The 12,465-nt window shown below is 39.6% G+C and overlaps 1 protein-coding gene across 10 annotated transcripts in view; it reads left to right on the top strand.

The window, feature by feature from the left end:
- The window catches only part of LOC106573044 (membrane-associated guanylate kinase, WW and PDZ domain-containing protein 2), a 314,920-nt gene that overhangs the window by 227,463 nt on the left and 74,992 nt on the right, over positions 1-12,465 (top strand). For all 10 annotated transcript variants that reach the window (XM_014147683.2, XM_014147684.2, XM_045696840.1 and 7 more), the window contains 2 exons: positions 4,847-4,904; positions 5,724-5,845. In XM_014147683.2, the coding sequence (XP_014003158.2) occupies positions 4,847-4,904; positions 5,724-5,845 (180 nt within the window). The remainder of the gene's footprint in view (positions 1-4,846; positions 4,905-5,723; positions 5,846-12,465) is intronic.

The following is a 12,465-nucleotide window of genomic DNA, read 5'->3' as shown; positions in this document are numbered from 1 at the left end:
GAGTAACAACGCTAATATGTGTGCAAACTCTTCACAGTTGTGTTATCTTGGTGTCACTGAGTAGGCTGATACCAATGTATCTTGGGTCCATAAAAGTGGGTAAGGCTATATGCCCCCAATATTCCACAATTTCAATTTATGTTTAACTTTTTTGTGTAAAATTAACAACTTATTGTCTTTTGTTGAATTTATATAACAATGTTCCAACCTTATTTAGCATTATCTAGTCTAAATATGGCATTATTCCACTATTTGTATCCGTTTCCATCAGTTTCATTGGGGGACTTTTATTTTAATTGTAAACCGCAAATCCCACTATTGTGGCTAATCCTTATTGTGGCTAGCTTCACACAGATGCCAACAGGAATGGAATGTCAATACGACCGGGCTGGGCCAGCAGCAGTGTAGGATTTGTAAGGGATAATCAACAAGGGACTATACATTCTATGGAAAATAATGAACGTGGAAGCTATGTTCCACAACGTGTTAACAGAGTGGACCTGACCTTCCACGGAGTTGCATTATTTTCCAGAGAACGCATAGTCCCGAGTTGATTATCCCTTTTATACCATGGCTGTAATTGAACATATTTGCCACTATAAATGTGTTCATTTGCCGGTAGAAATGTGTTCAACATCCACTGAAGTAGCTAGCAAGTTTACTACGTTGCTACAGTAGTTGCCGTGGTAACCAAACAAACAGACTTGCTAGTTTTACTAACCAGACCATTAGTCATAGCTGCTTTTATGTAAATTGAATTCAGCAATAACAATACTGTTTTCAATTCGACTTTTGCTTTCAAAAGCAGCTCAAACAAAACATGTAAAAATGAACTATAGCTATTGAATTCTACCATGCAAATTACTGTAATGACCTGACTAGATCATAAAGGAACAATTGTCCAGACAAAGGAGAGAGTTTACGAACTTACGGTTTATTAACCCAACTTCACACAGGCTACTGTTTGGCCGTAGCCCACGCCAAATAAATGAAGGATACCCTATAAAACAACCGTGACCTTCTCTTGTGAAGGCCAGACAGTAAGAGAGAGAACAATGGCTAAACCTGGTCTTAACTTCCAATGCTCCATCCCCTTGCCCCCCTCCACACCACTCCACCCCACCAACCACCAGGATGCCCGGCATTTTTATTTTTATCTTTATTTAACTAGGCAAATCAGCTAAAAACAAATTCTTAGTTTCAATGACAGCCTATGAACGGTGGGTTCCCTGCCTTTTTCAGGGGCAGAATGACAGATTTTTACCTTGTAAGCTTGGGGATTCAATCTTACAACCTTTCGGTTATTAGTCCAACACTCTAACCACTAGGCTACCTGCCGCCCCATCAGAACATTCCAGGCATTCCCGTGATTGGCAGATATCAGGTTGATTGGCATGTTGGACCCCGCGAACACTGGGTACTGGTAAGTACAACACAACCAACTAACAGCATAACACATAACACACAGCTGTCTGTGTGGGTCGCTACAATACCGTGCATCATAGGGAAATAATGCAAGCTCTAGAATGCCTTTCAAGGCAATCAGAAAGGTATTATTCAACAATGCCATGGTATAAATGCAAATAACAGATGAACAGTCATTAGTCTATTATAATCAGATTGCCTTGTGACATTATTCAGCAGGCCAAAAACTCCATCCCACCTGAACAGGCTGCAATTACAGGCATCTTTTTTCAAACAGTTCTTTCACAAAAAGGGTGTTATCATCATTTTCACAATTTCAGAGTGTTATTTTGACTTCATAGTGTGGAAATATAATTTTAAAAACCTGCACTGCCCATTTAAGGTACTCTTTGTGTTTAGGTAGAACAGTGAACGACTTACAGGAGAGAGTGGAGAGGATGTGCTAGAATAGCGGTACAGGCGGCTCACAATTGGCCCAGCGTCATCCATGTTAGGGGATGGTTTGGCTGGGGTAGGCCGTCATTGTAAAATATTAATTTGTTCTTAACTGACTTGCCTAGTTAAATGAAGGTAAAAAATGTTTTTAAAGATCTGAACCCAGGTTTGCAGTGCTACATGTATGCTGGAGGCAGCAGCTTAGACCGCTAGACCACCCCAGGACACAATAGGGCACTACTTTTGGCGAGTGTAACATAGACCTACTGTATAAACACATTATCTCACAACAGGACTAACAGTACTGTACGTATTTATGAATGTATGAGCTCTGTTGTGGAAGAGGATCGACAAATAATCTCTCCTGAAGATGGAATGCTGCATATGAGTGACTCGTGAATATCTGAAATTGAATGCTTGTGAGAAGTTTCACAGAGAGAGAAATATTCATTTTTCACAGATACATTTCAGTGTAGGAATGGAACAGGTTATGAAATGGTATTGTGCGAATGTGTGTGTGCATGCATCTGCATTTGTGTGCGTGCGTGCATATGTGTGTGTAATGAAAGATAAAGTGAGGGAGAGAGGAAAATAAGAGTAGAGGATGGAAGGAGGACAAGAAGATGGGGAGGGAGAGGAGGATATAGAGGGTGAGAAGGAGGATGGAAGGCGGAAACGAGGATGGAGGAGTAGAGGAGGATGGATGGAAGAGAAGGAGGGGAGAGGAGAGGATGGTGGGACGAGGACATTTACAGAACAGCCATGTCAGCCACCCAAAGAGAGGAAGGGGGGAAAGAAAGAGGAAAAGAAAGGGTGACAGAAAGCAGAGGGTGTTAGTAGTGAAGGAGCGAGTGCAAGATACTTTCAGTTAAAAGAGGGAAAAGAGACAGGGGAAAAAATATTTACAGATGAACCACATCAGTACAATACTGTAAATAATCGTGTTAACTATACAGATGTCAGATCTTAATTTGATCACTCTTTTGTTGTGTAACATTTTCCTGTGCATCAGGAAATTCAAATGAGCCTTGAGAAACCCGCAGTTCTCTTTCTTTCCATGCAGTCGAGTCATTCGGATCAGTGGGGCCATATCTGTGACCGACCACCTTGATTCAGTCTTATGTAGTAACATTTAAAATGCTATTTTTTACATTGGATAAAAGTAGAGACTCTAGAAAAAGGTATATCATACACTGCAGTTGAGGAACAATGGGAAAGTAATTCTGCTTTGAAAGTTGATAAACTTGTAACACCACTTTTGAGAAAATGGCCCTTGTGTGTTTTGGTACAACTACTGGAGAGCTCTTCTTTGTTTCCACCCATTCCGCATCGTTCACACCCTCTTAAGCCTTAGTCCCACCCATCTCTTTATGATTCAAGTGAGGCCATGTGGTAAACACACGCTATATCAAATCTAAGTTTATTTGTCACATGCACAGGATACAGAAGGTGTAAACGGTACAGTGATAGTACTTGCATAGTAGCAATATAAAAAACAGAGAGTGTCCAGATAAAAATATTTTATCGTTATTAGATGACCCTTACCCGACACACTTGTCTAAATTGATGGGTCATGTGAAGGAAATGCTATAACCACTCCTCACCCACATCTAGCTAAGTGGATGGGTCACTACTGTCTAGAGATGTACACATGTTCATGTAATACAATCGATGGCTGTAATAAATCCCAGACACACCTGCTAATTTGATGGGTCATGTAATAATCCAGCCGAAGTGGAGTCTTTTGTTTAAACATGTACAGTTGAAGTCGGAAGTTTACATACACTTAGGTTGACGTCATTAAAACTCGTTTTTCAACCACTCCACAAATTTCTTGTTAAAAAACTATAGTTTTGGCAATTCGGTTAGGACATCTACTGTGTAAATGACACAAGTAATTTTTCCAACAATTGTTTACAGACAGATTCTTTCGCTTATAATTCACTGTCACAATTCCAGTGGGTCAGAAGTTTACATACACGCAGTTAGTTGACTGTGCCTTTAAACAGCATGGAAAATTCCAATAAATTATGTCATGACTTTAGAAGCTTTGGATAGCCTAATTGACACAATTTGAGTCAATTGGAGGTGTACCTGTGGATGTATTTCAAGGCCTACCTTCAAACTCAGTGCCTCTTTGCTTGACATCATGGGAAAATCAAAAGAAATCAGCCAAGACCTCAGAAAAAAAATTGTAGACCTCCACAAGTCTGGTTCATCCTTGGGAGAAATTTCCAAACGCCTGAAGGTAATCAAATCAAATTTATTTGTCACATACACATGGTTAGCAGATGTTAATGCGAGTGTAGCGAAATGCTTGTGCTTCTATTTCCGACCATGCAGTAATATCTAACAAGTAATGTAACCTAACAATTTCACAACAACTACACAAGTGTAAAGGAATGAATACGAATATGTACATAAAATATATGAATGAGTGATGCCCGAACGGCATCGGCAAGATGCAATAGATGGTATAGAGTACAGTATATACATATGAGATGAGTAATGTAGGATATGAAAACATTATATGAAGTGGCATTGTTTAAAGTCGCTAGTGATACATTACATCAAGATGTCAAGATGCAGTAGATGGTATAGAGTACAGTATATACATATGAGATGAGTAATGTAGGTTATGAAAGCATTATATAAAGTGGCATTGTTTAAAGTGGCTATTCAGCATTCACACAGGTGGGTCAATTGACTCTAAGGGGATTTTATTAAGATCCGACACCTTTGTGTTCTCCAGTAACCCTGGTATATATCAATGTCTTTGTTGTGATGTTACTCTTTTCCCTGATCGAAGACCCAGTTATGTGTGGAAATGTTGTCAGTCTAGTAAAATATCACTTTAACAGTATACAGATTCATTTCGTTTTCATTGAACTATTCGCTCAGTCCAGCACCTGGAAAAGGGTCCTTCTTGAATGTGATCATATTCCTGCCAAATCGTTCTCTTTCTTTCTTCCTTCCCTCTGTCCAGAACTGCCGTATGGCTGGGAGAAGATCGATGACCCTATCTATGGCAGTTACTACGTAGAGTAAGTCCTCCCCGCAAAACAAAAAACATTCGCAGGACATTAGCTAACATTCTCATTAAGTTCTAATCAGGTTTTGGTCTAACATTAGCATTATAACATGCAACAGACATTCAAAGAACATTCAACAAATGCTGTTCTAAGAAAAGTAATTTCTGTCTTCATTGGTTACACAGTAAAGGGGTTACTGTAATATTCACAGTACGTTATTTGCCACTAGCTGTCTGTAAGTTACTGTAATATCCTAGCAATGACACACAATACTGTACAATTTACTGTATTCTAGTGTAAAAAAGTCAACGTTACTATAATCGGAATGAAGGAAATACATTGAGGGAAGACTGGGTTTGTATTTTACAGTATTTTACTGTAATTAAATGGGATTGGTGCAAGCTGGTTGGCTGCTAGGTAATGTGTTTGCATACAGTACCATTCGAAATACAGATTTTTCACTGCCCACAACATCTTTGTTTGCCACAGATTTAGGACAAAATCCTGACATAACACTTTCACCTCAATCATGCACTGATTTCTATTTGAGCTACATTCACCAATTTCAAATTAGATGTGTGTTCTCACCCAAGTATCAACGACTACATTGCAGACACCTGCCAAATCTCACAACGCAATGGCTAGGTGTTGAACATATAAACTAACCACATCATTATGATGTAGCAATCTGATGCCCATGCAACAGTGCAATGTAATCAGCCTGGAACATAAGCATTGTTTTAGTCAATGTGTATCTGTCTGCCGTGGAGAAGGGAACACAAAACACACTGATGCTGCTGGATTTCACTGTCATAGTCCTGTTCCCTGCAGCCACATCAACAGAAGGACCCAGTTTGAGAACCCTGTCCAGGAGGCCAAAAGACGACTGGAGCAGCAGCAGCAGATGCAGGACCAGGGACTGTCAGCTCTGCCTTTACCTAGTATATACAGAGGTACAACAATACCCCCTATACTCCACAGTACTACCACTCTACTATATAGCCAGGGACATTCTGCTCTATTCAGAGATAAAGATATATATACTATACATACAATATCAGCCCTGGTCACTACATTAAAAAATAGAATTTACCATTTTAACTCTTCTTATGATCAACAGAGACATAATATGCTCAGGGTTGGCATTATGGGTTGGGAGGGGCCTGCCTTACTGCACCTCCTTGCTTGTCTAAATAAAATATATACATATTTATCATTTATTTGACCGAGACCCGCCCCGACTGAAAGACACATCAATCTCAGATAAAGCATTCGTGCGAGTGAAATAGTGCCCCTCTGTCTCCGTATGTGTAGACTATGTATCTGATCCTGTCTGGGCAGAAGGAATGTGGCATGTCATGTTTTTTCGGGACAGACAGCATCAGATACATGGGCTACATATAATAAGACAGAGCGGAGCGAGAGGGCTCACTCTTGCCAAAGTCTGTCCTGAATAAGCCCACTTCGCTTCTACGGGCATAATATGCAGACCTAAGCTTGTCGCCTTCATTCCTGCCTTTGGGACAATGACTCACACTGTTAGGGCGGCGACATGAGCGTCTCATTGATATTTTACCAAAATTACAGTGGGGAAAAAAGTATTTAGTCAGCCACCAATTGTGCAAGTTCTCCCACTTAAAAAGATGAGAGAGGCCTGTAATTTTCATCATAGGTACACTTCAACTATGACAGACAAAATGAGAAAAAACATTTCCTGAAAATTACATTGTAGGATTTTTAATGAATTTATTTGCAAATTATGGTGGAAAATAAGTATTTGGTCAATTACAAAAGTTTATCTCAATACTTTGTTATACACCCTTTGTTGGCAATGACACAGGTCAAACGTTTTCTGTAAGTCTTCACAAGGTTTTCACACACTGTTGCTGGTATTTTGGCCCATTCCTCCATGCAGATCTCCTCTAGAGCAGTGATGTTTTGGGGCTGTCGCTGGGCAACACGGACTTTCAACTCCCTCCAAAGATTTTCTATGGGGTTGAGATCTGGAGACTGGCTAGGCCACTCCAGGACCTTGAAATGCTTCTTACGAAGCCACTCCTTCGTTGCCCGGGCGGTGTGTTTGGGATCATTGTCATGCTGAAAGACCCAGCCACGTTTCATCTTCAATGCCCTTGCTAATGGTAGGCTTTGTTACTTTGGTCCCAGCTCTCTGCAGGTCATTCACTAGGTCCCCCCGTGTGGTTCTGGGATTTTTGCTCACCGTTCTTGTGATCATTTTGACCCCACGGGGTGAGATCTTGCGTGGAGCCCCAGATCGAGGAAGATTATCAGTGGTCTTGTATGTCTTCCATTTCCTAATAATTGCTCCCACAGTTGATTTCTTCAAACCAAGCTGCTTACCTATTGCAGATTCAGTCTTCCCAGCCTGGTGCAGGTCTAGAATTTTGTTTCTGGTGTCCTTTGACAGCTATTTGGTCTTGGCCATAGTGGAGTTTGCAGTGTGACTATTTGAGGTTGTGGACAGGTGTCTTTTATACTGATAACAAGTTCAAACAGGTGCCATTAATACAGGTAACGATTGGAGGACAGAGGAGCCTCTTAAAGAAGAAGTTACAGGTCTGTGAGAGCCAGAAATCTTGCTTGTTTGTAGGTGACCAAATACTTATTTTCCACCATAATTTGCAAATAAATTCATTAAAAATCCTACAATGTGATTTTCTGGATTTTTTTTTCTCATTTTGTCTGTCATAGTTGACGTGTACCTACAGGCCTCTCTCATCTTTTTAAGTGGGAGAACTTGCACAATTGGTGGCTGACTAAATACTTTTTGCCCCACTGTATATAATTACGTCTGTCCAAAACATTATTCAAAATACTTTACCAGAGAGCTTGACTTAACCACACAGGATCATTAAATTGTTTTTGCTGTGGATTCACAAGTGCATAGGCCTATGCTTATTTGGGAAGCCAGCAATTTGGGCAGCACGTGTGGCAATAGGCCTAGCTGCTTATTGAGTTTCGGCTGTCAGTGAAAAGCATCAAAAATGTGTGTAGATAATGTGTCTTGAGTATAATTTAAAATATTGAGACAAGAAGAAGGGGAGGGGTGTGTGGCTAAGACATGGGTGTCTCTCTCCAGAATGCATGCACTCCGCTCTCCAGAATGTGCTCCGATGTCTCCGCTAATTCTTGTACGTTCATTATTCCATTGTGTGAATTGTATGTAACCAGTAGGCCTAGTAAATATACCGTTAATTCCAGTCATTTGGTTTCATAAATTTCTGTTAATGCATGAATTACAGTAATTTATTGTTCTCATTCTCGGAGTGGAAACGTTGTTTGCAGAGTGTTGCTTTACAGTCCCCGCTGTTCCATAAGGTGTTTTTTTATCTGTTTTTTAAAACTTCATTAGGGTAGGGGGCACAATTTTCACCTCCGGATGAAAAGCGTGCCCAAAGTAAACTGCCTGCTACTCAGGCCCAGAAGCTAGGATATGCATATAATTGGTAGATTTGGATAGAAAACACTGTAAAGTTTCCATAACTGTTAAAATAATCTCTGAGTAAAATAGAACTGATATGGCAGGCGAAAACCTGAGAATTATCCATCCAGGAAGTGGGATTTTTTAGTTGTTGTTGTAGTTTTCTACTGAATGCCATTACCGTATCCATTGACTTAGGACTCAAATTGCACTTCCTATGGCTTCCACTAGACGTCAACAGTCTTTGGAAATTGTTTCAGGCTTGTATTCTGAAATATGAGGGAGTAAGACCAGTCTGAATGAGTGGACCCTGCAGTGTCCCAGAGGTTTTTCGTGCATGCGACTGAGAACACGCCTTTCTTGTTTTCCTTTTATAGTGACGAAGCTTTTGTCCGGTTGAAATGTTATTGATTATTATGACTATATGACTAAAAACAACCTGAGGATTGATTATAAATATCGTTTGACATGTTTCTACGAACTTTACTGATACTTTTCAGATTTTTCATCTGTCTGTTGTGACTGCCTTTGAGCCTGTGGATTACTGAACAAAACGCGCGAACAAAACGGAGGTTTTTGGATATAAAGAAAGGCTTTATCGAACAAAATGAACATTTATTGAGTAAATGGGAGTCTTGTGAGTGCAACCATATGAAGTTCATCAAAGGTAAGTGATTCATTTTATCACTATTTCTAACTTGTGTAACTCCTCTACTTGGCTGGTAACTGTTTGTAATGATTTGTCTGCTGGGCGCTGTTCTCAGATAAGCGTATGGTATGCTGACACCGTGGTTGGATTAACAAGAAGTTAATCTTTAAACTGATGTATAACACTTGTATGTTTTATCAATTTTTATAATGAGTATTTCTGTTTTTGAATTTGGCGCTCTGCAATTTCACTGGATGTTGGCCAGGTGGGACGGTAGTGTCCCACACCCCCCTAGAGAGGTTAAATCTAATTTACTGCTTGCGTCAGTTACTTGATGTGGAATAGAGTTCCATGTAGTCATGGCTCTATGTAGTACTGTGTGCCTCCCTTAGTCTGTTCTGGACTTGGGGACTGTGAAGAGACCTCTTGTGGCATGGCTTGTGGGGTATGCATGGGTGTCCAAGCTGTGTGCCAGTAGTTTAGACAGACAGCTCAGTGCATTCATGTCAATACCTCTCATAAATAAAAGTAGTGATCAAGTCAATCTCTCCTCCACTTTCAGCCAGGAGAGATTGACATGCATATGCCCTGTTCTGAGCCAATTACAATTTTCCTAAGTCCTTTTTTGTGGCACCTGACCACAAGACTGAACAGTGGTCAAGGTGCGACAAAACTATGGCCTGTAGGTCCTGCCTTGTTGATAGTGTTGTTTAGAAGGCTTAGCATTGCTTTATTACAGACAAACTTCGCCCCATCTTAGCTACTACTGCATCAATATGTTTTGACCATGACAGTTTACAATCTAGTGTTACTCCAAGCGGTTTAGTCATCTCAATGTGCTCAATTTACACATTATTTATTACAAGATTTAGTTGAGGTTTAGGATTTAGTGAGTGTTTTGTTCCAAATACAATGCTTTTAGTTTTAGAAATATTTAGGGCTAACTTATTCTTTGCCACCCACTCTGAAACTAACTGCAGCTCTTTGTTAAGTGCTGCAGTCATTTCAGTCGCTGTAGTAGCTGACGTGTATGCCGTTGAGTCATCCGCATACATAGAAACTCTAGCTTTACTCAAAGTAGGTGGCATATCGTTAGTAAAAATTGAAAAAAAGCAAGGGGCCTAAACAGCTGACCTGGGAAATTCCTGATTCTAACTGGATTATATTTGATAGGCTTCCATTAAAGAACACCCTCAATGTGTCCATATGTCAAAGGCATTAGTTTAATTTTAATTTGAGATTTTTATCATTTTAATTCATATTTTTATGATTAACCAGGTGACAATAATTTTTAAAAACAAAAACGTTATTATTGAAATGAAACTGTTTAACGAAAATGCGAATACAAAAATAATCAGAACTGCCATGCAGATAGGTAGAAATGGTAGGAAAATTGTAAGCTTCCCCAAACTTGAAACTCACGAGCTGCCTATTGTCTTTATTATAACACCCAGAAGGTCCCGTAAAAAACTGGCCAAATCAAATGCCTGTTCGTTCTGGTGCCAGCCCTGGCAATACTAAGGATGTGGGTTAAATTTCCACAAGAATCACATACAAATACTATAAAATCATCTGCTAAATGGCATATAATATTAGATACAGACAGTACAGTGCACTCCACTTATATTGAATGCTGTATTAGCAATCAACCGCTTATAGTGATAAAGTTGTCCTGCATGGATGTATTCACTATAAGAGGGATTATTATTGTGCCTGAGTTTGGCCTGAGTGGGTAACACTGCAAACTCTAGTCCACATATGATCCCTGTGCCGGAGACTGGGCTTTACTTCCTGGTCCTGCCTAACGGTTTCTGATATATCTCTCTTCCCTCACCGCATAAAAAAAATAAATATATATATGCATATACAGTTGAAGTCGGATGTTTACATACACCTTAGCCAAATACATTTAAACTCAGTATTTCACAATTCCTGACATTTAACCCTAGTAAATATTCCCTGTCTTAAGTCAGTTAGGATCGCCACTTTATTTTAAGAATGTTAAATGTCAGAATAATAGTAGAGAGAATGATTTATTTCAGCTTTTATTTCTCTCATCACATTCCCAGTGGGTCAGAAGTTTACATACACTCAATTAGTATTTGGTAGCATTGCCATTAAATTGTTTAACTTGGGTGAAATGTTTCGGGTAGACTTCCACAAGCTTCCCACAATAAGTTGGGTGAACTGTGTCCCATTCCTCCTGACAGAGCTGGTGTAACTTAGTCAGGTTTGTAGGCCTCCTTGCTCGCACATGCTTTTTCAGTTCTGTCAACAAATTTTCTATGGGATTGAGGTCAGGGCTTTGTGATGACCACTCCAATACCTTGACTTTGTTGTCCTTAAGCCATTTTGCCACAACTTTGGAAGCATTCTTGGGGTCATTGTCAATTTGGAAAACCCATTTACGACCAAGCTTTAACTTGTTTGGGATAGGGGGCGGTATTTTCTCGTCCGGATGAAAAGCGTGCCCAAAGTAAACTGCCTGCTACTCAGGCCCAGAAGCTAGGATATACATATAATTAGTAGATTTGGATAGAATTCTAAAACTGTTAAAATTGTGTTTGTGAGTATAACAGAACTTATTTGGCAGGCGAAACCCCGAGGACAAACCATCCAGGACTTTTTTTTTGAGGTCACTCTCTTTTCAATGGGTTTTCTATGGGGATCTAGATTTCTAAGGCACTTGCTTGTAGTTTCTATTGCTTCCACTGGATGTCAGCAGTCTTTAGAAATTGGTTGATGTTTTTCCTTTGAGAAATAAAAAAGTAGGGCAGTTCAGAACGAGGGTCGAGTCTAGTGTACTGTTTGTTAGGGGCGCGACTTGAAAGCTCGCTCCACTTTGTTTTTATCCGCTATTGATTGCAGTTTATCCCGTCTTAAATTTTATTGATTATTTACGTAAAAAAATACTTAAAGTTGTATTAGGAAATTTGTTTGAAATGTTTGGATCAAGATTACAGGTAACTTATTAGATATTTTGTGGTCATATTGCGCAAGTTGGAACCGGTGTTTTTTTTTAAATCAAACACGCCAAATAAATTGACATTTTGGAGATATAAAGATGCAATTAATAGAACAAAAGGACCATTTATGATGTTTATGGGACATATTGGAGTGCTAACTGAGGAAGATCTTCAAAGGTAAGGCATGAATTATATCGTTATTTCTGAGTTTTGTGTCGCGCCTGGCGGGATGAAATATGATTGACTGTGTTTGTTTGATGGGGTGCTGTCCTCAGATAATAGCATGGTTTGCTTTCACCGTAAAGCCTTTTTGAGATCTGACATGGTGGCAAGATTAACAAGAAGTTAGGCTTTAATTTGGTGTATTGCACTTGTGAATGTATGAAAGTTAAATATTTGTAATAATTTATTTTGAATTTCGCCCTCTGCAGTTTCACCGGATGTTGTCGAAACGTTCCAAAAGCGGAACCCCTTTCCGAAACAGGTTTTAACTTCCTGACTGATGTCTTGAGATGT

The sequence above is a fragment of the Salmo salar genome, chromosome ssa16 (genome assembly GCF_905237065.1).
Source record: "Salmo salar chromosome ssa16, Ssal_v3.1, whole genome shotgun sequence".
NCBI classification, from domain to species: domain Eukaryota; kingdom Metazoa; phylum Chordata; class Actinopteri; order Salmoniformes; family Salmonidae; genus Salmo; species Salmo salar.
Note: the sequence above shows the minus strand (reverse complement) of the source record. Positions and strands in the feature narration are given on the sequence as shown.